The sequence below is a fragment of the Tamandua tetradactyla genome, chromosome 4 (assembly GCF_023851605.1).
Source record: "Tamandua tetradactyla isolate mTamTet1 chromosome 4, mTamTet1.pri, whole genome shotgun sequence".
Classification (NCBI taxonomy): domain Eukaryota; kingdom Metazoa; phylum Chordata; class Mammalia; order Pilosa; family Myrmecophagidae; genus Tamandua; species Tamandua tetradactyla.
The window spans coordinates 112,807,521-112,833,987 of NC_135330.1; the positions used below are offsets into that span (position 1 = coordinate 112,807,521).

The following is a 26,467-nucleotide window of genomic DNA, read 5'->3' on the forward strand; positions in this document are numbered from 1 at the left end:
AATAAATGAAGACACATTAAGCAATCAATTTTGTCAGCCTATGTCCCCAGCATTATATATAGTCGGCTGTAATCACAAGATAAATGCAAAGTGCTGATCTACGGTAATGTTCAATAATACATTCTCCGCCAAGCTCAATTCATCAGGGAGTTTCGGGAGGGGAGGCATTTGTTATTGGCTGTCTCTGCACCTCAAGGATAACATTCCTGTCCTTTTGATTGGCCGCCTCACTGCTGCAAGATTCTAACCGTCTTATTTTGACGATGACTATGAAAGCAAGCTAAAGCCGGGCAGGAGAGGAGGGTCTCAGGGGCTGCGCGCCTTCCAAAGCCCAAGGACTTGCAGCTTCCTCCGAGGCTTTCCTGTGCCAACCAGCCCCCCAGAAGTTGTGATGCTTTTCTTTACCCAGTGCTTTGGGGCTGTGTTAGATCTCATTCACCTCCGGTTTCAGCACTACAAGGCTAAACGGGTTTTCTCGGCTGCCGGGCAACTTGTCTGTGTCGTAAACCCCACGCACAACCTAAAGGTGAGCGGCCCGTTTTCATTTTAGATTCGCGAGCCTGGGGGTGGGTGGGCGCGAGCGCTGCCTGCGTGGGTGTCGGGGACCCTCCCCGCTCGCGCACGGGGCTCCTCGTTCTCGGTCCCCACCCCCAGTGGCTTGGTGGTGTTGGTGTGTCTGTGTTTTGTTTCCCTGGCTGGCACGAAAAACTGGCGCGATGATCTGGTTTCTTTCTCCCCCAGCTTCCGACCGCGGAGTGGGGAGGGAGCCAGAAGCGAGGAAGGTGGCGCGAGTAGGGGCGCGCCCCCATCTCTCTCCCAAATATTCGTGGGCAAGCGCTCAGGAGAGGTGATTTGAAAAGTTGACCGAAATCGCAGCCATGTCCCATGTGTGTGGAGAGGCAGGAAGCATACGTCGGTTTGGGAAGCCCCTTCTGGCTACTGTGGGGGGTGGGCTGAGGGGCCGGCGAGGGTGGTCTTTTTGCAAAGTGTGTGGCGTGTGCGTGTGCGTGTGTGTGTGTGCGCGCGCGCGCGCGGGAGTTTATCTTATTTCTCTCCGGCTAGCTAAATGCTAGCTGTGCCCTTCCACTGAGAAAAGGAGGGGGAAGGTTTTGCTTCCACTGTATAATAACAAAGCCACCTCCAGGCCTCTGGTGCGGGAATTGCGGCCGGCAGCCGCCGGCGGAGGCTGTGCTGAGCGTCTGGCGCCGCCTCTGCATTTGCGCCTTCGGGTCAATGCCCTTTGCGAGCACGGCCAAAATAGGGGATCCCAGAGGAAGGACGGTTGCACCTCACAGCCAAGATCGATGGGGGGGCGGGGGGGGGGGAATAAATGAAGAGCCGCTGGCTGGGGCTGGCGGGGAAGAAGGGAAAGCAGCGGGGCAGGGATGTTGGAAGGGCGCAACGCAGCTTCCCAAGTCTGGAACTCTGAGCCACCGGACCTGTCCTAAAATGAAGATGGACTCGGTGGGAGTTGTGTTTGGGGAGTTGTGTGCCTGCCCTCCACAGGCCACCAGAGGGCTGAGTGACAGGGGGAGGGACCATGCCTGCAGAGGGAGTGCTGGAACGATCTCTGTGGGGATGGAGCTGTGGTTCTACCTCTCCTTTTGGGGCTTTCTGTTTGTCAGTTTACAAAAGTCCTACAAGTTCGCATCTCCTTGGCTGGAGCTTGCAGGTCAGTGCTGATGGCTGTCTCCCGCAGCGTTTCCTGGAAGACCTTGGGGCTGGATGCCAAGGCCAGTCCTGGGTGACGGGGCTCTGGAATGCTTTGGGACATCTCTGGTGCACTAGACCTGGAAACTGGCTTTCAGTGGCACCCAAGCTCAGGACCAATGCCACCTTACTTGAGCACTCTCTCGCCCCCACCCCCACCCCCGCCCCCGTCCATTCATTTCACTATTTCTTTTTCCCTTCATGGCTTAGTTTTATAAATGAGAATTCACGACCAGTCAATCTTGGGAAGCCAGTGTGAGGTGTGCATATTAAAATATGATTCTGAATCCTATTTCATGGCCACTCTGGAGACCTCGTTCAAACTCCCATTATTTTGTCACTTTACATTAGTGGCGAGAAAGTTTGTTTATTCCTGCTTTGCATTTTAATACTTTAAAAACTGTTTATGAGACTGAGCATTTCTGAAGTTTGAGTTTACACCATTTGTGGATCAGAGCTGAGGATGAGGGACAGTGGGTTTGCTCAGGGACTAAGAGGAGGGGGCCTGGGGAAAACGGTCTGCATGCCTTTTTCAGGGATGATTGCCTGGAACTCAGGGTCAAGGTTGGAAATCCTGATCCAGCTCTGAGTTGGGGGACCTTGAACAATTCAACATCTCTGAGCCTTCCCTTCTTCCCCTTTAAAATGGACACAGGAATACCTATCCTGCCTTCTTCAAGGATTCATGAGACTGAAAAGAGACTTTCCAGGGGGATGTACTTTATAAGACTTGCCTCCAAAATAATGTATGATTTTTGCATATATTCTCTAAGATTCTGTTAGGAACCTCAAAAGTTGTCACTTAAAGCCTTCAGCCCATTTGGAAATCAGATAAGCACAAACATTAAAATAGGTGGAATGTGCTTTGATTGTCTGTGGATGGATGACTTTTTCACGTACACTCTCAATTGGCTTTTCATTTCCCACTTGAGAAATTGGTTTAGGCAAACATTACCGTAGATAAACATAGCAAGCTGAGGGTCACAGAAGCTACCAGGGGGTGCAGGAATTTCCACTGAGGAATCTAAAGGGCAGGAAGACACCCCCTGCAGTCCGGCTGCCTCCTGAGAGGTCCCTGCCAGCAACAAGCACTCACTCAGGGTCCAGGCAGCCGACCATGTAAGTGTCACCTGCTTGTCACACCTAAGGGTTAACAGCCCTTTGCAGAGCATGGAAAGGAACAATCCTATAGAAGCATCACTGCCTTATCGCTAAAAAGTACACAAAACTTCAAAAGAAAAACGCCCCTTCTAAACATCCATTTCCATAAACTCCGAGGAAATATGTCATAAGCTGTGACCCAGGTAGGGGCAGGAGACTTTTTTTTTTTAAAGGAAAGGAAAAAAAGCAGTGGAGCCATTAACCCAGAATAGCTGTTGATCTGCGGTGATTCCCCTCACTCTATATAATGGGTTGGTCCCTGAAATGGTGACCAAGGACAGAGAGCCTGCCACCTTGTTTCCATTTTCCAGGTTACTTACAGCTACACACAGGGCTGGAAAGCCTGTGCTTTCCTTCGTGGGAGCATTTTTGTACTTTGCCCTTTCCTGGGCTTCCCTGAGAAAGCTTACAGCATTTTTTAGACCTGAGGCAAGTGCTAAGTTGTCATCAAATTTCATTTGTGGAGCAGAGAAAATCCTGTATCTGCTATCCTTGTATAGGCCACCTTCATTCTTGATCATATTAGGGTGATTACTCAGAAACCTGGGATTCCTTTAAGCAAGCAGATGCCCTTCTTTCTAAGTGAAAAGCAAAAGCTTTCCTGGGATGGCACACACTGCGTTAAAGTCACTTTACTTCTTAAAAGGGGTGCTTAGAGTAGCAAGGGCCTTGGGTTTATGTGGGCAACAGGCAGGGAAGGCTTCACAGCAGAGACCTCTCCAGGGTCTGCAAAGAAGACTGCATTTCACTGTGACTCTCTGTCTACCCTGTAAGGAGGTCTCCCTTTGCACAGCTCATGGTTTCCAAATGATGCCCCCTGCCGCTTCTTCCCACCCATGAAAAGTGCACCACCCAGGAGTCGCTTTCTTGGCTCAGTGCCCTCGGCTTCTCCATTCACACAGGTTATTGACATGTGGCGGAGCTGGCTGCAGGCTGGCAGTGGGGCCTCCAGCTGCTGGTCCTGACTCAGCACTCCTTTCTCCCCAGTGCCCTTTGCTTGTTTCTAAGCCAAGAAAGCCTTTGTCTCCTGGCTCCTCTCCCATCAGCACTGGTGGTGTCTATAAAGCCCTGCCCTCTTCTGCCGGTTCTGTGGGCCAGGCCAGTCCCTTATGCCCAGGTCTTCACAGGGAAAGGTCTGAAGCGCCGGCCAGAGGTCTCCCCAGGCAGCTCCCAGTATTTCCGAAGTGGGTGGTGGCTGAGCTGAGCCAGGCTGACGGCTTCTGCCACTTGACTACAGCCCTTGATAAGCAAGGCTGTGAAACAAGACTAGCAAACTGCCTCCCGGTAAACTCCCTGAGTCTGTCACCTCTTCTAGTCCACTGGAGTCCCTCCCGCTCTTCTCTATTATAACCTTTATTTTGCATGGGCCAGGAATCGAACCTGGGTCTCTTGCATGCCAGGCGAGCATTCTACCACTGAACCACCTGTGCACCCTTCTCTACTGCAATCTTTTAAACTTGGGCTCACATACGCACGTGCACACACATACAGGGTGGGAGGTGCAAACAGCCCAGCAGTGGCCTCAATTTTAGTGCCTGGCTGATCTAAAAGTGGATCATTTCAGTACCCTGACTTGAAGCTTCCCTGTGACTTCCATTCTAAAGCCAACCTGTGTGGATGAACGTGTGTTGAGTGACAGTGGTGAATGGAGGAGAAAGAGGAATCACCAAAGGAGGGGGAAAAGAAATGCATGGCCAATATCATTTCTTTGTTGATGGGCTGAGCCCTGGAAATCCCAGGCCACCCCCAGGCTTTCACAGCTGTCCTGGGCCAACTCTGCTTGACACAGCAGAGCTGGTGGCTGAAAGAGACCTAAAGACTCCAGCCCTGTTTTTAGAGATTTAGGGATGGCCTTTGGAGCGTTGCATGTTAATCCCTGTTTTCAAGCAGCTAAAAGGTTTCTGACTGTTGGAAGGCTAGTAGGTGGGTTACCTGGCACTGTTTTATTTTGAGGGTTCCAGTGCCCGTCTTCTGGGAAAGTCACAGCCTTCCCTCTGCTGTCCAGCCTCTGTGCCACCTTGCAGCTCCCTGGCACTTCCGAGGTGCTGGGGAGAGGAAAAGGGAGGTGACCTGAGACTGGTGGTGTGGACACTGGGAGATTTATTCCAAAGGCTTCCCCACGTAGCCCCTCCCAGCACTTCCATTTCGGTGACGATCGAATGACCCAGGGTACAGAGCAGCCTGCGGCTTTTCTGGTTAATGGTGATTGCAAATGAGACTCCGGAGTCACATAACTGGGAGGCGAGCTGCCCGGAGCAGTAATTTGGTATGGCCGCTTGCTGGTGATTGAGTTGGAGAGGGGGCTGGAACCGGGGGCTGGGAGGAGGTAAGCCGATTACCTCTGTACTCATTTACCCCGAAGCCCCAAAGCAAATTTTGCAGAATTCTCTTCACCCTTGTCCCTCAACTGCAAGGAACTGTTTAGAGGGGTGGGGGTGGGAGACGGAGGGAATTAGAAAACAGACCCTGAAAGCTCTCTTTGAGTTATTTGAATGGTTTCTCTGAGATCAGATGGAATTTTTCCCGATAGCAATTAACAATAAGAAAAAAAAAAAGAATTAACTGGCTGTAAAGGTGTGTGTGTGTGTGTGTGTGTGTGTTTTTTTTACCCTCAGCAATGCCATCTTGTCCTGAAGGCTCTGTTCCCTAAAGGGAAAGGTGACCTGTTTAGATGCACGTCACGTGGGAGGAGTTGACCTGAGAGTGGGAGGACTGGCCTCCGTGGGGGTCTGCGGCTCTGGGAATTGATGGGAGGGAATCAGAACTGGGAGCTTAGATCTTCTTGTTTTACAGATCAGGAAACTGAGGCCAGACAGGTGAAGTTGACATTTAGTGATGGAATTGGGACCAGAAGTCAGGTCTCCAATGCCCAGACCGGTATCCCCTCCATTGCCCCACTCTGCCTTCAAATTAGCCCACGCTAAATGTTCCCTGCTCGGGTGCATGCTGTGGGAGCAGAAAGTACGGGGTCCCCTTTCCTGTACCCCATTACACATGGCCCCCCATCCCCATGTCAAGCTAGCAGCATCACCGCAAGGCTGCACCTCCCACTTCCCACCTCCCACTTCCCCAGACCCACATTTTCTTAACACAACAGGGCCTCTGAACATCGCCCTTCTTTGTTCCCCCACTCCCTCATAAACTCTCTTTCCTGTTGTAAAATTCTTTAAAAAAATGAAAGTTTTGTTAATATGAATGCATGCACATCGTGTTTTAAAAATCAAATGATGAAGAGTTTGAATGATAAAGCACACGGTCAAAAGCGTCGAGCTTTATTCTTTGCCCTTGGTGCATATTTGATAGACCCATGAGGCCATTGTGGGGAGAAGTAGTGGGGGTAGGGGAAAAGCATGAGCTCTAGGGAAGACGGGCCTGAGTTTGAATCCAGCTTGTGCCACTTACCTACGCGTGACCTTCAACAAATGGCTTTTAGCTTCTTTCTGCTTACCCCTTAGGGTGTTTGTGAGGATTAAAGGAGCTCACCGAAGTAAAATGTCAGCCCAGGAGTATAGTCAATAAATAGCAGCAGTTCCTATTACTCTGATCATTATAATGAGAGGGGGTCTCCAGAATTGAGCTCACCTTCCCACACCCCCCACCTGGCAGCTACAGGCTTGCTGTCTTGGCCTTCCCTCCCTCTCTGCAAGCCTCAGTGCTTCTTCTTTCTTGGTATCAGTGAATCGCTCTTGGCCTTCAAGAGAATTTTGAGCAGAACAATTTCTGGGCTTATATCAAAGTCAGATTTTATCCATAATGTTTAGCCTCAAAGGAGGCACTGAGCCCTGTGTGGGTACTAAGCCCAGAAGTGCAAAGGGAGACAGGCGGGGTCTCAGGAGCACATGCATGTCCACGGTGGGGCGTGGACCCAGTGGGGAAGGCCACCTGTCATTCCCGGAGCCAGGGACCGTGCAGATAAATCCCCTTCTCCACCCCACTGGAAGACTTGCCCCTCATGACTTATGCATGACTTCTTTTCATTAGTAGCGGCTCCAGTAAGCAAACAGGTAAGTGGCTTGGTGATGGACGTGGGATTCGAAGCCTGTGTATCCGGAGGCTCAGTGACACCACTGAGATATTCCTCAGGGCTGACAGAAGTAGGGAGGCAGAGACTGCATGAGCTCTGTGAGATTGATGCTTGCTCTCTGTCCTTCAGTCCATTCCACTTGGAGGGCGTGGCTTCCCTCTCAGTGGTGCAGGGTGAGGGTGGGGGTAATGCATGGTAGAAGAGTGTGGCCTGGGCAATCGAGGGTGGGACTCTGAGAGGCTCTGACCTTTCCAAACCTAGAAAGGATTCTTGGGCCTCCGTAGCATCAGAGAATTTAAAAAGTGCTCACCTAGGCCCTAGGTTGGGGTCCCCTGCACTCCAACCCGAGTTTCTACACACACACACACACACACACACACACAAACATACACACGATGGTGATTCTGAGATGCCAACCTGTTTGGACCGTGAGTGACCTTAGTGGGCATGGTCATAGGTTGCAAGGGCCAGTGGATGGAACCTCATGGTCCCCACAGTGCAGAAAGAATAGTGGAGATGAACAAGACCTTTCTCCCCATTCCAGTGTCTGACCCACCACTGCTGTCCCAGGAAAGGGAAGGTGAGAAAGAGGAGTTGGGAAAGAAAGGAAGAACATGCCAAGTTGGAGCCAGACAGATGTGGCTTTGAATCCAATGCTGCCATTTGGGCAATATCTTTGGCCTCCCCGAGCCCTCATTTTCTCACTTGTACAATGGTGGTTGTAAACTTGCTATAATAACATAGTAATAATATGTAATAATCGTGCTAGTTTGGAGCTGTTATGTACCCTAGAAAGGTCATGTTTCTTTTAATCCGTCCCTGTGGGGTCAGACTTATTGTGGGTGGGACCTTTTGATTAGGTTGTTCCCATGGAGATATGACCCAGCCTATTCAAGGTGGGTCTTATTTTTCTACTGGAGTCCCTTAAGAGAGCTCACAGAGAAAGAGAGCTTGGAAAGAAAATGCCCTGAGAGAAGGTAAGAGAAATGTCCAGAGACATTTTGGAGAGAAGGGCTAGTAGATGCTGCCATGTGCCCTCCCATGTGACAGAGGAACCCTCGATGCCAGCAGCCTTTCCTGAGAGAAGGTTCCTTTTGATGCCTTAATTTGGACATTTTCATGGTCTTAGAACTGTAAATTTGTAATCTAATAAATCCCATTTGTAAATGCCAACCCATTTCTGGCTTATTGCATTCTGGCAACTTTAGCAAACCAAAACAATAATCTATTAATGATATATAAGAATATGATGCATATGAAGTCTTTTGCAGTGCACCTGGCACCCAGTAAACCCTCCATAAATAGAAGCTATTCTCCTTATCTAGTTGGTCTTTTAGAGATGGTAGGTGACACACAAGCTCTGACCCAATCCTTTTGCCTCAACTCATGTGGGTGATCAAACTTCTATGCAAACTAGATGTTGGGATCAAGAAGGAAGGTCAAGAAGTAAAAAAGACTTGCCCATGGGGTGACCACAGTTAGAGAACCGGAATGAGGTTCTAGTTCCAGGTCTGGGGTTGACAATGAGGCGTGAAATTTCAAGGTGACTTGCCCAAGGTCCCAGCTAAGGAGAAGGGGTTGTTGGATCGAGCACTCATGCTCTGCAATCAGTCCTCGACTCCATCTGGTCTACCACATTGACGAGGGTGTAGCTTTGGCTCAGGATGCTGCCTTTCTAAGCTGCAGTTCTGGATGTCTTCCCAGAGGCCCTCATCCTTAGGGCCTTGCCAGGGTATAAGTCAGTGGAGCCACAGTAGGGCATTAGAAGTCACACGTTCCTTGGTTTTCTCATGTTGGCGCAGATGTACAGGGAGCAATGGAGATGAGGTGCAAATGAAGACACCAAACTCGCTGCCGCCTTTCCAATAGCGGGATGGATCAAGTTCTGCTGTAAAAGCCCAGGATAAAAATGCCATCGGAAAACTGATCTGACTCCCACCTAATGTTTCCAATAGAAGGGCAGGGTCCTTGTGAATAACGTCCAATTGTGATCTACTTGGAAACATCATTATGACTTGCAAGATGCTGTATCTCTTAATGATTTCTTGGTCCTTTCATGTATTTTTAATCACAAGTCTGTGACTAGGAGGGAGCCCTGCAGAGCTGTCTCCAGCTGAGGGGAACAGCAGCACAGGGTGAGGAGGGTTGACCCCACCCACCCACCCAGGAGAAGCAGGGAAGGTCCATTGCAGACCCTGCATGGAGAGGGAAAGCTTGGCATTGGGGGAAGTTTGGAGTGAGGAAACCAGAGAGATGGAACCAAACCCAGATCAATAACGCAGATTTTACAAAAGCCCGGCCAGCAAGTCTAGCCACCTGCCAGGCTTTGTAGCCAGACACTCAGGCACCTCAGCAATTACTCCTAGGACTTCACCAAAGGTCTACTGAGAAATCTGAGGCAATTGGCCTCTCTGAACCTCAGCTTCCTGTTCTGTGAATTGGGGCTATATTGTGGGCATTACATTTGGCCAAATAGTTCCCTGTCCAGAAACCCAGAGATGATAGATTTCTCCCAGGTCGGTTATTATCACAATATAAAAATGGTGGCAACAACTACGGAATGGCTAACATTTATTGAAGGCATGCTACGTCCAGGAACTGTGTTAAATGCTTATGTATTTAACTCGCACCAGGAAGTGGTGTGTTATCACCACTCTCCATGATCTCTAGTCCCAAAGCAAAGAAAGGTTAAACATTGTGAGCATAATTATCAACATTGAATTATACATTTGAATATGGTTAAAAGGGGGATATTTTTAAGTCATATGTATGTAACTAGAACGAAATTTTTTTTAAAAAGTATTGGACTGTAAAACATAAACAGTGAACCCTAATGCAAATCATGGACTAGAGTTAGTACGATTATAATAATGTTCTCTTGTTAATTGTAACAAATGTACTATATAATGCAAGCTGTTAATAATAGGGGGGATATGGCAATTCTACATTTTCTGCATGATTTTTCTGTAAACTTATGATTTCTCTCATTAAAAGAAAAACAAAGCTTGCTCAAAGTCACACAGCTCTTTGTGGGAGAAGCTTTAAAAACAAATCCTGGACTTTTCAGATCTGCTTGATACTTCAATCCTTACGGTTCACGTTTCACAACAAACAATGGAACCAATTGGCTGCTTGGCCAGAGAACTAATACTGAGTCTATTGGATTTCACTTTTAAATATTGTGTTGGGAGCTTGTCTTGTTCAACCCTGTGTTTGCCCACATCACACACACACACACACACAGTTACCACAGCCTTTGCTGCACAATTCCAGGAGACATTCTCTATGCTTCCAGAAGAAATCTCAGCATAGACTCTGCCCTCTTCTTCTTCTTGCCTCCTGGAATCACCTCCCAGATAAATGACTGTGTCCAAGTCTTCTCAGACTCTGCTTTGGGAGAACCAAACCTAAGATTCCATGTGTGTATGCGTACAATTTCTTATTAACTGACATTCATTGAGCACTTACTTAGTGCCAGGCACTGGGTTATGTGATTTATTGGAATTACCTCCATCTCCAGTTGACAAAGGACGAAACCAAGGCACAGAGAGTTTGAGTCACTTGTCCAAAGGCATGTCCAATGAGCAACAGAATTTAGCCCATGCTTTGAACTTCTTTGTTGGGTGATTCTTCCTCCTGATCACAGAATTGGTTCTCTGGAAGTTTCCCCAAAGGACCCAAAAGACCAACCCTCCAAATCCAGACTCAATGAAAAATTGTGATCTGCATAAGATAGTTCATAACATACCAACAACTTGACCCTAATTCCCTACTCAAAATGATCCTGCAGAAAAGGGAGTTTGTATGCCACGACCAGTTTTTAAAAATGAGTTGCCTGGTTTAACAGGTGGATGAGATGTCTAAAATTAGGACTGGCCTCCAAATCTGGGGCATGTGATTATCTTGTCAATATCTGACTAGCTTCCCTGTGATAATGGGAGCTAGGTGACCACATCAGAAATGCAAAACACTCTCTGAGCATTAGGATAGCAATCAACAGACCATCTTATCTCTTAAAATAAGAAGACTACAAAGAAGTAGTTTAATAAAAAGCAAAATGTCCTTAAAGAGAAAGTGGCTCTTCCATGTAACATCTGTTCTCTAAGAGATCCGCAGGCTTTTGAAATTTTCTTTCTCATTAGCAGCCATTCTAGATCACTGCAATTTTTTTTCAAAAATTTTAGAGGGATGGAATTTTAATGACCATTTTCTGCCTGATTTATCTTAGCTTCTACCTTGATTGATGGCAAACTTTCTCTAACACCCTTTTATATGTGTTCTTTTGCCAAAACTATTGTGAGGAGAACTCAGGGAGGGAAGCACCAAAGTGAGAGGTGAGTTTATCCAAGAAGGATGTTGGAGTTGGGTGGCCATGTGGACGCTGGAGCAGCGTGGGGAAGCATTTGTACTGACTTCAGGCGAAACAGTGGGTGGAAAACTCCCAGCCAGGAGCCGCAGAGGGGCTGTCACCCAGATCAGTTCACAGAGGGTGCAGAAGTCTCACAGAGGAAAAAGAAGTGGGAGGAAAAAAAAGGAAATCTGCGAGCAAAGGGTCTCCGACGTGAGCGGCACGCCATGGCTGCCATCCGGGACCCCCGCGATGTCATGGCACCCCTGGGCTGATGGCCTGGTGGGACGTGTGGCACTGACCGTAGGACTTGTCTGCCGACCTCTGCCACCCACATGCCCAAACCTCCCGATAAGCAGGAGGGCCGATGAGCACAAGAAACTGGCTCCTTGAAGCCAAAGCGATACATCTGTTTATGGTAATTATATAAATGCCAGCTGGACCATTCTCCGCCTGCTTACTGAAGCAAGTGTCACAAGCACCATTTGCTCTCCAAGAATCGAGAGAAACTGAAACAGAGAGGCAGCTTCCAGGCATGTATTGCCCACTGCTTGAAACCGTTTGGTCAAGGATGTTTCCCCGAATCAGGAGGCGAAGCTCTCATTGGCAGTTGCGGCTCAGCTCACCATGGGCTCGGAGGGCATTTAACCTTGGCTTCTCCATCTGTCAAATGGGAAGATGACACCTGCTGTCTGCCTGCCTCCGGGTGCCCTGCATTTGCAGAGATTGGGTTTTACAATGGAGCTCATCTACACGCTGCCTCTTTTTGAAAGGGATTCGAGGTGATTTGCACAAAATGATGGATGGATATTAAAAAAAAATGGGAACGAAATGGAGAATGCAAGTAAGAGCTTAACCCACTATCACGGGTGACAAAAATTTAGTAGGAAAATGAAATTCCATGGATGGACTATAAGCACCTCTAAATGTACTAGAAAGATCATGGACTTTGGACTCAGATTTGGCTTCAAATTTAGCTCCAGTATTCATCCTTGTGTGTTCCTTGGTGAGTTACCTAGCAACTCTGGGCTTCTTTTTCCTTGTCTATGGAATGGGTATAACAAGCCATACAAAGTAGTTAGTCAAGGTTTAATTGTTACAAAATATATGTGGAAGCACCTACTCAGTGCCAGGTAGATAAACAATTACTTTTTGTCTCCCTCTTTCCGTCTTTCCCTTCCTTCCTCCCTCCTTCCTTCCTTCCTTCTTTTCATTTTTTAAAAATTAGAAAGTTTTCTTTCACCAATTGTAGCCCTCCCCCCTTTGACTCCAAACATCCCTTTGCGTGGCTACAGCCTTGCCAACCGAGGCTTTCTCAAGGGCTCTGTCTCCCCAGCGTAGCAGAAAAGTCCAGCGCATAGTAGGTGCTTTGTAAAGGTAGGCTTGATGAATAAATGGACGGCTTGGGACTAGAAGAGCAAGGCAAGACCTTCATCCTAGGGGCAGTGGGAGCACAAGACAGAGGCTCACAGGCAGGGAAAGAATTGAGAGCCTGTGCCCCACACATGGCCTGAGGTAGTTTTAAGGAGGACAGTCAGGAGACAAGTCCAGGGCCAGATGAGCTGGGAGACATGTCCCAAGCCCCCCAGACCCTTCCTGCCTGAGGATGATGCTGCGCTGCTGAGTCCAGCCTGGGTTGGGGTCCTCCGATGGGGTGGCAATATGGGCAAGTGCAGCATGTTGGCGTGGGTTGGTCTCGAGAGCCGGATGTGCTGGGTTCACTGTAGCCTCTGCAGCTATGGCTTGTATGACTTTGAACTTGCAACTTAATTTTTGAATCCCTCGGTTTTCCCATCTGTAAAATGGAAATAATACTTGCATCTGCCTCTTAGGGTTGTTGTGGGGATTAAATGTGTCAATATAGCAAGCGCTTGGCACAGAGCCTTAGCTACTACTATTACTGCCACTGCTTCTGTGTTGCTATTATTGTCATTATCAGGTATGGAAAATGGAGGTCATCCCTTGCTTTTGATGGTGACGCAGAGAGGGGAGAAAGAGGTATCTGGTGGATGCTGGCTTCCAGCCACAGCATATACCTGCTCTAATTTTAATTGGTTGGGAGTGATAGCCTGAAGACTAGGTCTCTGCATGCTGTTGAGAAATGCTTTGAATACCATTTTTTGAGAGCCAGAAGAAGAGTTACTAACACAATGTGCCCAAGGTTGACTTTCAAGGAACTTTGTTTTGTGATGTCTTTGCTGGGAGTCCAAGTGCATGAGGAAGCTTCATGGTATGGGAATAGGGAGCAGGTCCGTCTCTCTCTGCTTTTATGTTCTGTCTGGTGGGCTGTCAAACTTAAAGAGGCCAAAAGAACATGAAACATGTCCTTTTCTTGTTAAAGGAGAGTTCCTGTTGGCAGGTTTTTAAAACCAACATTTATAAAGCACTTACTATGTGCCAGCACACTGTTCTAATTGCAAATATCGACTGAATCCTCAAAATAATCCTGTGACGTAAAGCTATTGCGATAGCTGATTTATCCATGAGGTCTCTAAAAAACAGAGAGGCTCGGCTATGTGTCCAAGTCCACACAGCAACGAGGGGTGAAGGCAAAGGCGGGGAGTCCAGGATCCTGGTTGCAGAGTCCTTTGTGTGGCTCCTACCATGCAATCTCTCCAGAGAGAAGGCCTATGTTTAGGTAAATGCACACGGAGGTAAGAAGGATCCCATAGACTCCCTGTTCCCCAAGGATTCCCTGGGCTGACTCAGGCAGTCTGGCTTCAGAAGGGGGGTTTCATGCCCCACAGACACTGAGCTGAGGACTCAAGGGGACAACCGTTGCGAGGATGCCTCTGCCTCTGGGGGTGGGGTGGAGTGGAGTCCTAGACTCCCAAGGAGAACCCCCCCCTGCAACCCGCAGCCCCTCTACTGCATCTTCCCATTGTTTTTTAGTACCTCTCAGAACATGTAAACTTTTGATTTCCGGGGGTGGAGTGGGGGGGTGGTTTGGGGCCAGGGGACATTATCCTATTCTCCAAAAAAGCCAAAGAAGCTGCTGCAAGCCTGGTTGATGTCGGTAAATAGGCCAGTGTGATCGTGGGGCCTTGACAATTTTCTTTCCCCTGATAGAGATAAATGTTGATAACTCAGCGATGATGAAAACATTGTAAAGTGCCAAGCACAGCATGTTTAGTTACAAAAGCCAAGAATAATTGCTTCAGCCTTACTGCTAAGAAAACCAGTTGTTGCGGCCAGAATAATTCTAGTCAGAAATTGGCATTCGGGGATTAATTGTTTAGAATGTAATGACTGCTACAACCCAAACTAGTGAGAACAGAAGGCGGTTTCCAATTTGAATTTCAGGAATGAAATGAAACAAGCTCTGCCAGACCGGCTGGTACAGAAAAAGAGACTAGAAAGGCTTTTTTTTTTTTACCTCAGTATTGGTTGGGTGAAAAATAAGAAAGCATTTTGCAAGAAGACCTTCTGAAAAGACTAGCCAAAAGTCTGTGCAGACGCCTCAGGAAAACTCTTGATTGACTGTGAAAACCACTTAGGGAAGGGTTGAGCCAACACCATGAGAGAGAGTGAGAGAGAGAGAGAGAAAGAGAGAGAGAGAGAGAACCCTAGCTCCTGACCTGGAAGCAGGCTGCCGTTGCCCCTTACCAGCTCTGACCTTCAGCAGGTCAATTCCCCTGTCTGAGCCTGTCCCCTCCTGTACAAGGATGGAGAGAAGTGCTTACCTTGCCAGCTGCAGTGACTTACCATGAGGTGCACATGAGAAAAAGCCCTGACAAAGAAAGGGCTCTGCAATCTTTAAGTCACAATGTGACTATTTGGATAAATGATTCCTTTTCCCATCTCTTTTTTTGTTGTTTTCTTATTAGCCCTGCTGTGCCCTAAAAAGATCTAAAGGCAACTTGTGTGTTTTTTTTTTTCCGAATTTCTTACAAGCTATGAACACCATGTTGAAAGTTTCTCATGGCCAGCGATAGTTAAGTGCCAAAAAAGACCCAGCATGGCTTTGCTCAGTCCAGCTGGGCCAAAGGGAATTGGTCCATTCTAAGGGAGCATAAGGGAGCCAAAAGTGTCCTGGCAAATCAACCCCAGGCTGTGCCCTTGCTGGATGATGGGCAATGGAGGGGAAAAGGAGATGGAGCAGCTCATTCATTCATGTGTTTATTCATCAGCGAATAGAGCCTGAGAGTCTGCTATGGGCAGGGGCGCTGTTAGCAATGAATAAACCGACCTTCATTAACTCTTGCCTGAATTATCTTCTACCCAATCTCATGGTCCCTATATTGGTGACAGAGTAATATACTAAAAATGTCCACGTGTCCATGTCCTCTTCCGCTTGAAACCCTCAGCTCCTGTCCCAATGTCCTGAGGTAGGGGCCACATTATGTATGAGCAGATACTGCACTAGCCACATCCCCTTCCCTGCCTTCTCTCTGTTTGAATGTTCTAAGTTCACTATCTAGAATGTCCTTTTTTTAAAAAAAAATATTTTTCAAAGTTTTTATTTAAAAGATCCTCTTTTCAATCTGTTCCAAAATTTCAGAAGCCGAACTGCGTAAGTTCAGGTTTTTGAGAACATGTTTTCTTAAATGGAACAAAATAGGACCCTCTACTGAAAACAGGTAGGACCAGAGACACACGAGTTCCTGTGTGGCAGTTTGGCCAAAGCTGGCCTTTCAGAGCGAGTGTGTGTGGAGTCTCCTTGTGTGGAAAAGGCTGCAAAATTCATCTTTAGTGAAATTGGTCCAAATTCAGATGCCAAAGCCTCCTTCACTGTGATGTTTCCTGGCACTCTTCTTTTTTTTTTTTTTTTTTTTAAAGAGAGAGGGAGGAAGGGAAGGAAAGAAAGACAGAGAAGGAAGGAAGGATGGAAGGAAGGAAGGGAGGAAGAAAGGGAAACATCTTTAAACATTTTCGTATTTTATTATATTTTGTTTGTTTGTTTGTTTTTTACATGGGCTGGGGCCGGGAATCGAACCGGGGTCCTCCAGCATGGCAGGCAAGCACTCTTGCCCGCTGAGCCACCGCGGCCCGCCCCCTGGCACTCTTCTTATACTGAAGCAGCTTTCTCATTATGGCCAGTTTTAGAAGGTAAAAAAAAAAAAAAAAAAAAAAATACCAAAAGAATATATTTGTATATATATATATATTAATATATAAATATATATTTTTATATAGGTAAAATATACACCTATTTTATATATGTATATATATGTGTATTTGGGGGGTTAGGAAGGAGTGGTTGCATAAACCTAAACAATTATTACATTACCCCAAATGAGCCTGACATTCACAGAAAAGATAATAAATAATTCCTCAGGTTTAAGTGACAAAACAGGTGCAGCAAAAAGGGAAGGGACACAACGTTTAACTATTAAATACACGTCTGTACTTGTTTGGCAGAAGTCAGGCCAGCCCCACGCTTTTGCACTTGCCAGACAAAGTAAGCTGATAATACTCAAAGAAAAAGAAAAGGAAAAAAAAAATTCCAAGCAGAGCTCCAGACCACAGCTTTCCTTCAAGTTACTTGGCCTCAACACGCAGTTTTTCAGACTGCGCGGAACAGAAAATTTGGCTCCAAAGCAAATGAAAAAAAAAAAGTATTCCCACTTACAACACGAAATACAGGAACTTCTTCCAAGAAAGAAAACTATCAAAGAAGTCTACTTCCAGCAAACCGAGGTAGCACTGCTTTCTCTGCAATTCAGTGCTTAACTAGTTCTCAGTACAACGTTTTTGTTTTATTTTTAAAGAAACCTGCTCACCTGACTGACAAGGTGCTGCATGTTAATGAATAAACTCAACATGAAATGTAATAGGTCAAAGAGGGAAAGAGTAAGAAGGGAAGGAAAATAGGGTCTCACATAAATTAGCTTAAAAGAGGGTTGTCACCAGAGTACAAGTGCTCTCTGCTGCGCTTAGCTCTCCAAGAGCTTCAAATTGTCTGGGAATTAATGCAATGTGGTTAACAGTTAACATTGCCATTCATCTCCGTGTAAATCTTTAAAAATAATTATTGCAACCTAAATTCAACCACGTAAACAGCACCACACACAGTACAAACCTATCCTGAATAACAGAATATGCAAAACTGAGACCTGGCACTGTACCGTTTTGTAATGGTAATTCAACCTAACCATCCCACCCACCCCTTTCTGTTCTCTGTGCCCTCCCACCCACACACAAAAAAAAAAAAAGAAGAAGAAGAAGAATCTAATTTGTGCAAGAAATGGCAGGCTTATTCTATCCGAAGCCTTCAAGAAAAGATGCACAACACATAGCCTGGTTCAAATATTTTGGTATTTTGGGGGACCCCCTCCTGAAAAAAAAAACCAAAAAATAAAGAAAGTGCCTAAAGCATGATACAGCATTTTAAAGCCTTTCAGATACAAGGCAGAGAAAGGTGTAAAGTGGAAAATATCCGGGTCTTCAGTAATTCCCAGAAAGGTCCAGTTCCTGGGTTGACTGCAGGGCAGCTGGCAGATCCTCTGCTGCTCCTCAGACAGAGCCACTAAGTCTGCTCCTCAGGACACAAGCCCTAGGTTCCTAAACCGAGTGCCTCTCTCCCTTCACCCTCTCTTTTCCTTCGCTCTACTTGCCACTCCACAAAGATATTGAAAAGACTTGGCCAGGCTTCGCCTTTGCTGTGATTGCTGAGGTCAGGGCCAATCACCTGAGTGAAGTTAAGGAACATGTTCCAAGTGTCTGGGGAGATGCCCTTGACCCCCAAGGGGTCCTCTGTTAGGAAGCTTAGCCACTGGTCCAACACCAGAGGATTGCTCTGAGTAAAGACTGGTTTCCACAGGGCAATGGCTACTTCCTGATGCAGTGACCACTACCCTTCTTTGGAGTCCAAGCCAAACTGAAATGTAAACCGGTAGAGATCCTTAATTTTGTCCTCTTGTTTGGCTTCTGTTAAGAGGCTAGGGAACTGTGCACAGATCCCGTCAATGCTATCTGCACTTACAGCTTTGCAGCCAACAAGAAATTACTTCCTGAGGAAATATTCAACTTCCCCATTTGAAGAATTCCAGATATTCTCACAAGCAGTTGGACAACCAAATCCATAGGCTGAGCCCTCGATCCTGGGGTCAGCCCCTATGAAACTTACTCCTTCAAAGGATAGGCTAAGCCTACTTATAATTACGCCCCAGAGAACCTCAGATATAGCCTCCCTCTCTAAGCCAACGTGGCAAGTGAACTCACTGCCCTTTCCCTTATGTGGGACGTGATTCCCAGGGGTATAAATCTCCCTGGCAATGTGGGACAGAACTCCCAGGATAAGGCAGGACCCAGCATCCTGAGAATGAGAAAGGCTTCTTGACCAAAAAGGGGAAGAGAGAAATGAGTCAAAATAAAGTTTCAGTGGCTGAGAAATTTCAGAGTTGAGAGGTTATCCTGAAGGTTATTGTTAAGCATTATATAAATATCCCTTTTTAGTTTAGTGATGTATTGAAGTGGCTAGAGGGAAGTACCTGAAACTGTTGAGCTGTATTCCTTGATTCTTGAAGACAAATGTATGAAGATACAACTTTTACAATGTGACGGTGATTGTGAAAACCTTGTGTCTGATGCCCCTTTTATCCAGGGTATGGACAGAAAGGTAAAAAAAATATAGAGATAAAAAAAATAAAAATAATAGGCAGGGTAAAATAAATTGGGTAGATGGAATTACTAGTGGTCAATGAGAGGGAGGGCTAAGGGGTATGTGATATACGAGTTTTTTCTCTTTTCTTTTTATTTCATTTTCTGGAGTGATGCAAATGTTCTAAAGGGGATCATGGTGATGAATAAACAACCATGGGATGATATTGTGAGCCATTGATTATGCGCCATGTATGGACTGTATGTGTGTAAAGATTTGTCAATAACAATATTTTAAAAAAAAAACTCCTTCCTGGTAAATTTGTAGAGTAGTAGCCTGGAACTTCCAAGCCAGAAGCAGCACTTATAATTCCGTGGGGTCGACACATAAGTCATTGCAAAAGCGCTCCATGCCTTCCTCCAAAATTGCATTCTCCCATTCATCCTGAACAGTTCTTCCGACCTCTGCAAGGGAGGCACATTGGTATTGGACTTGGGCTTCTGCCCAGCATCTCCCAAGGATGCTGGCTGCTGGCAGACCTCGGTGGTAGTCTCTGCCTTCTCGTTCCCATTGACCAGGGTATCCCCACCTGACTTGCCACAGGCTGGTGCCATTTGCTCTGGTGGCCTGCTCCTTGCCTACTGTGTGACTTGCTGCTGGGGTCAGGTCTGCATTCTTGCTGCCCAGCATCGATGAGAAGTTCCTGCCCTTGGTGACGTACTGTCCCATGGTGCTGGTGGCCTGACCTCTAAAGTATCTCTCTCTGGATGAGATGCCCTTGCTGCCCCTGGTCCATGTGCCATCAGCCAGAGGAGTCAGCCAACAGCTGCTCCAGGGATTCCTCTAGTCAAACCCTTTCCAGAAGCAACAGCAGCCCGGTGGGCCCAAGCCACCTACCATACCCACTTGCGTTCCCAGGCTCCCTATCCCCACCACTGCCTCTGCTATCTAGACCATTCTTAACTCACGCTGTTCTTTGCCCCCCAAATGCAGGTCAATAGATGCCTGACCCAATGATTACCACCCAGAACAAGGCAAAGAACTGCTTCTTTGTCTGGTTAGAACTTTCTCATCCTCCAAGACTGTTCAGATGCCATCCCCTTTCAAGAGTCCTTCCTAAAATTGCCTGTGTATATTTATTTCTATCATGATACAGAGTTGTTAACCGGCCTCACTCTTCCATGAGACTGGAGGCCTGGGACAACTGGGGACATGTTTCATTCTCTCAGCACATGGTTCAGTGCCTGACATAGATCAGTGAAGATGGGTGCAACCAAACTGAACCTTCATTGTGAGTTTGGGAATAAAGTTTGAATCCAAAGTCTGTCCTCTGAATTGGACACATGATAGCAACTCTGTAGAACCTGGGCAAGAGGGCGCCCTCTCCTACCCCATGTGCTGCAACTTGGCTGGGCCCTCTTTGGGTTGTTCCCTGTTCTGTGGGGTGAGGAATCTGCTGTACCAAGTGAACACTCCTACCTGGAGCTTGTGTTTTTGCTTCTAGGCTGGAGGGCAGTTGAGGCTTCCTTTTGTGGGGACTGTATTCAGAACCTAGATGGACAGACTGGGACAGCCACATACACATGTGTGAGACCTCTCGGGTCCAGGGTAGAGCCAGAGATGGGGAGAAAAGTTGGGCTGGCTTTCTCACTGCCACCGTATTCCAGACTTCTGAGGAATCTGAGAACTGTAAACTCAGATCTGGCCTTCGAGTGTGTTATGGAGATGTTTATTTGTCAATATAGGAAGAGAAAACTGAATTTTACTCAACATTCTGTTGGCTTTCAGTATAACTCTTTGCCTAGTTTGCTTGAGCTGCTATCACAAATATCACAAAACGATTTTGATTTAACAATGGGAATTTATTGGCTCATGGTTTTGAAGTTAGAACACGTCCAAAACCTAGATGTTGGCAAGGCTTGCTTTCTCCCCAAAGAATGTGGCATTCTGGTGGTGGCTGCTGGTGATTCTTGGGGTTCCTTGGCTTTCCCGTCACATGGTGATGTCCTCCCCTATTTCCCTGCCCTTTTGATTTCCTCTGACTTGCTGCTTCTGTCTCCTTCCCATACCTTTTTCTTTATAAGACCACCAAAGCCCACCTGGATCAGTTGGCTACACCTTAACTAAAAGTAACCTCTCCAAAAGGTCCTCTTTACAGTGGGTTCCCATCCACAGGGACGGGATTAAGATTCAGAACATGTATTTGCTAGGGTACATCATTCAACCTACCACAATCCTAAACACTTAGGCCAGTGACCTGTGGGCCTCCATGTGACTCTTGCCACACATCTCACAAATGTCCAAGCAGCTCAGGCATCCAGGAATCCTCAGAGCCATGGCAGAGGGATTGCAGGATAGCATTTCCATGTCCCTGAGAACAAACCCCTCTAAAAATACAAGACAACTGCTATCCTAAATAGAGATTTATTATTGGACACAAGAGAGAAGTAGCTCTTGATCTTCTCTGAGGAAAAAATGCAGGAAATAAAACAAGCGGGATTGTTTGGAGAGAGCTGTCAACGGATTGGCTACTTTTGGGGGTGGGGGCCGGGATGGGGTGGTGGGATGGGCACTGAGCTGGAAGAAGCAGGAGAGAACCTTCTGGCATGTTGGAAGGACTCAATATCTTCATCTGGGAGGTGGTCACTGAGTCCTGCAAAGATTAAAACTCACCATGCTGCACACTGGAGATTAAAGGCAATTTACAGGGTGCATGAATGGTTCAGTGGTAGAATGCTTGCCTTCCATGCGGGAGACCCAGGTTCAATTCCCAGACCATACCCGCCCCCTGAAAGAAAAATTTAAAGACAAGCATGTTGGGGCAGCTTGGGTTTGCCAGCTCTAACCCTTGGGACAAGTCAGACTTTCTAAACCTCAGTTTACTCACCTGCAAAGTAAGATAATATTCCTACCTTGCAGCCCTTTGGTAAGATTAGATGAGTCAGTGCCCAGTTGTTGTACTTTTAAATTATTATATTATGTTATGTTTTAGCTATACAAGCTATTACATTATAATGCTTTGAAACTTCGAAATGCATGGATTTTTTCCCCCATTTTTTTTTTTTTCATGGGCAGGCACCAGGAATCAAACCCTGGTCTCTGGCATGGCAGGTGAGAATTCTGCGACTGAGCCATTGTCGCACCACCCTGCACGGATACCATTTTTTTAACGTGAAGTTTTTCTAAATACGACAAATGAGTTAGTTCTGTCCTAAATCTTCCTCCCTTCTAACTCATCCATCAGCAACACTTGTTTTCATGGACGGCCTTATTTTAAACGGCACATGGGTCTAGACTTCCCTGCGTGGTAAGCAGATATTCTCATCACCATCCAGCATTACAAGGCAACTGGAATTCAATCCAGTGGGAAACTAGAGCACGCTTCTGAAAGCGGCTTATTGCAAAAGACCTTTCCTGGTCTTGAGACGATTTCACCCTGGGCCACCTGAAAGGGGCTTGGCTGTCAGCAGCATTTGATTCTTTTATGCTACTGTCCCAGCTCTAATCTAATTCTCTTTGGAAGCTCAGCTGGGGCTAAGAGGAGCTTTTAACTGTTCTTGTATTAGGTAAGCTGGGACAGCAGTTTTGAGCCTCACAAAATACTCAGTATGCCTTCTTTATTAGATTGCTCCTTAACAAATAATTCTGTTATCCTCAAAATCTAACTTCTGATGGCAAGTGGACTTTGACATGGGGGCATAAACGCTTTAAGAGTGGTATTTATTCATTCATTCATTCATTCAGCAAACCTCTACCTCATGCTCACTGAGGACAAGGGATCATCCCAGGCTCTGTGGGAGGAAACAAAGAGGGATGGGGGTTTACAGCCCTCTTGGAGCTTACGCCCCTAGATGAGGCATCTGGAATGTCAATTTCCACTGTGGAGAAGCACGTGTCCACACGTGTAATGAGCCAGTCAACGGAAGCATAGGGGGAGAAAAGCAGGAGCGGGATCCGATACAGAGCTCTCCCGTGGGCCAGGTGTAGTGGGCTGCTCCACTTCTGGTATTTCACCTTGTCCTCCCAATGACCCAGCAAAGCCCTTCCTGGGATTCACATTTCACTGATGAGATATTGAGCTTGGGAGAGGCTAAGAAATGGCCCCAAATATGAGGTCTATTGCAGAGGCAGGGCTAGCCACGTGGTTTGCAGGGCCCAGAGCAAAATGAAAATGTAGGATTCCTTGAAACATTTTAAGAATTTCAAGACGGAGGCCAGAGAGCATGAAATCAAGCACAGGGTCTTTCCAAACACAGGGTCCTGTGTGATGGCACAGGTCACACATCTGGGAAACTGGCCTTGAACAGGGGAGCTACAAAGAATTAGGGGGGCAGAGAGGAGGGAGGAACTAATTTTTGCTGAAAAGTCTGATAAAATGGAAATCATTATTGTTGGAGGTGGCAGTGAAATGGAAGGGAAATGCCACTCGGTTTCATATACCACGACACCAGACTATACTGGTGACTGTTTTATCAAATTAACCAGAGCAAGATGCGGTCCAAAGTCTAGGGGACTCTGAGCCTGTCCAGACAACAAGCAGCCTATGCTGAGGTTGGGGATGGAATTCAATTTTGGGTTCCTTCTCTGCTGTCTGGAACTTTCCCGACCAGCTGGCATCATCCTAACCCTGCTGAGAATTCTGTGGCCTTCTGGAAAGGGCTGAACTGGACAGGTAGGCAGAGTTGCATATCAGCTAGAAATATGTTCAGTTGCAAATAGGTTATTCAAATAGCAGTGTCTTAGACAGATATTTGTTTTTTCTCACAAAGTGAAGCCTGGGAGTAGATGTTCTAACAATAGTTGCAAGAGCTCAAAATGTCAGTGGTGGCATCCCTGCAGTTCTCTTGACCCTTCCCTCAGGCTGTCACTGCATGATTGCAAGATGCCTACTGCAGCTCCAGTCATCTTGACTGAATTTAAGGCAAAAGAATGTAGAAGGAGAGAGGATGACACTGTCTCCTTTTATTGGGTTTCTGAGAAACCCTGTCTGCTCCCCTACAAAAAGAAAAAACAGCCCTAAATTTCACTGATGAGAACTGTCACACGGACACCCATAACTTTCAAGAAGGGCTTGGAATGCGAGGAAAAGTATTGTGATTGGCTCAGTGGGGGCACGAAGCTGCTATGAACAAAACTGAAGTACTATTAGCCAGGGCAAAAGGAGGAACAAGTATCGTGCAGGTAGTTAAAGAGTGTTGGCTGCCCTTACAGAATAAACTCACCCCCTGAGCTTACCCAGTCTACTTGTATGTCTCTCAGAGCCAGTCCTAGGGACCCTGGGGTCACGGTTGGTCAGGAGTGTGGTCACTCGTTCCAGGAGTTTGGAGAGCTGCCATCTCTGTAGCCCACAGTCTGCTGGCCCCAAGTCACATCATCTCTTTCTTTCAGGACACACAATTTACGCAGAGATATTAGTCTTTCTGAAATTGTCCTCTCTCTCCTGCTAGATTCCTAGAGGGCAAATCTGCATCTCAATTTGGGAAAATGTATTTAATGATGTCCACTTTCCTAGGAACTGTGATTGTGCTATGATCCCTTTAATTTATATGATAAAGGCTGCGACACAAAATGAAGAGTGTGAGGAGATAGCATAGCCTGCCCATGATACATAGCTTGGAGAGTCAAGGGGGTGGTTTGCAGAGAAGACAATTGATTGACACTGATTCACTGAATCAAATATTTCTTGAGTACTTCAGGCATGTTTTGCTAGGGCTCTCATAACAAATTACCATGAACATCGTGTCTTAAAACAACAGACAATCATTGACCCACAGTTTTGGAGGCCCAAAGTCCAAAATTAAGGTACTGACGAGATTCCTCCAAAAGCGCCAGGGAAGAGCCCTTTCTTGTCTCTCCCAGCTTTGGTGGCTCCAGGTATTCCTTGGTTTGTGGCAGCATCACCCTCCACATAGCCCCCTCCCTGTGTGTACCTAGGTCTTCTCCCCTTTCAGCTCTTATAAGGACACTTGTCATTGACCTGTGTCCTGCCGTGTACATATGGTTGTTGGAACAGAACGAAAGCAGATTGAAGTGGAAAGTAAACTTAACACCTGAAAGCATGACTGCAGCTCGAATGCAATTTATTTGCAGCTTCCGATAGGATCCAAGCATGATAACCAGGTCAGGGCACACAATATGTTTAAAAGTGGAGGCTATCAGAGTCTTTAATGTCCTGTGGCCCAGGAGCCCCTGCGCTGCATCACCTTTTGGCAAGTCCACTTTTTAACGAGCAGACTCGAAAGCTGGGTCTTGTGTGGTGCCTATTAGAGAGTCCAAGGCTTAAGTGGGGAGGTGCTGGTGGGACCCCAGTGTGACAGCGAGAAGGACAGTAACTCTCACAGCTGGGAGCCCGAGACCAGATGTCTGTCCTCCTCAACCTGATGCTTGCTGAAAAGGTGTTAGCACTGGTTTTTAAAATTGATTTATTTATTTAAAAAAAACAAAAAAGCGGTTTTATACACACACCATACAATCCATCCCAAATGCACAATCGGTAGATCTTGGCATAATCATTTAGTTATACCTTCACTACTACAACCCATATGAGAACATTTCCATTTCTTTTGAAAAGAAAGAAAGAAAAAAGTCCCATACCCTCCCTTATACATCCCTATCATAGACATCCAGCCCTGGTATAGTGCTTCTGCCACAATTAATGAAAAAACATCACAATATCACTGTTAGCTACAGACCCCAGTCTGCACGAATTGCATTTTTTCCCACACACCTTCTCACCACCAACACCTTGCAACAGTGATACACACCTGCTCCAGCCCATGAAAAACCTTCCAACACCTTCATCATCATTCACTCCAGGTTTCGCTGAATTATACAGTCCCTGTGTTCATCTTTTAGCTTTCCTTCTGGCGACATCCAGAACCCTAGCCTTCCTCTTTCAGCCATACTCATACTCAGCTTTGTTACTTACACTTACGATATCGTTCTCCCATCACACAGTATTGTGTTATCCATTTCTGAAACTTTCCAATCAATCTTATTAAACTTTCCGTACTCCTTAAACGTCAATTGCCCGATCTCTGCCCTCCTTCTATCTCCTGATAACCTTTGCTATCCAATTTAACTCTCATTGTTATGCAGGTTTTTTTTTTATGGGCGGTAGGGTGGGGGCGGGGGTGGGTGGGTTAGTGCCTGGACTGGGACTCAAACCTGGGTCTCCCGTATGGCAGGCGAGATTATGCAGGGTTTTTATAAGCGCCCATCTGGCTAGCATTACACCATTCCATATCATTTATTCACACACACGTCTGGTTATCATTTAGTGCAGAAACCGGTTCTTCTCAACCTGTTTGCATTTTATTTGTGATCACCATTTTTCTAATGCTTTGGCGTTTTTCTCAGTTTGTTTACATTATAATTGCAGTCACATGGTTATAAATTTGGGGGACTGAGGATCATTATAATCATTTCAATACACAGCAGGCCACCCAGATAACCAGGATGAGCTCCCCATCTCAAGAACCTTCAATTAATGACCAAATAAGGTCGCATTCACGGGTACCAGGAGTTGGGATGTGTGCATATCTATTAGGGGTTGCCATCAACCCAGCACACCCTACACGCATTGGTGCCAAGCAAGGCCCTTGGCGCTGGGACTGCAGCAGCCAAGGGGATGGCAAGGCCTCTGACCAGAAGGCTCAGGTTTAGTTCAAGGAAGAAGATA

The 26,467-nt window shown here is 46.6% G+C and overlaps 1 protein-coding gene, 1 non-coding gene and 1 pseudogene across 2 annotated transcripts in view; 1 reads left to right on the forward strand and 2 right to left on the reverse strand.

The window, feature by feature from the left end:
• Nucleotides 1–365: 365 nt before the first annotated feature.
• The window catches only part of SIAH3 (siah E3 ubiquitin protein ligase family member 3), a 95,007-nt gene continuing 68,905 nt past the window's right edge, over nt 366–26,467 (forward strand). The window contains exon 1 of the mRNA XM_077158272.1: nt 366–526. Coding sequence (XP_077014387.1) covers nt 392–526 — 135 coding nt within the window. The 5' untranslated portion in view covers nt 366–391. The remainder of the gene's footprint in view (nt 527–26,467) is intronic.
• Nucleotides 4,231–4,301, reverse strand: TRNAA-GGC (transfer RNA alanine (anticodon GGC)). Its single transcript has one exon. It is a non-coding gene; the product is annotated as a tRNA-Ala (tRNA).
• LOC143679280 (DCN1-like protein 3) lies at nt 17,612–19,515 on the reverse strand (annotated as a pseudogene).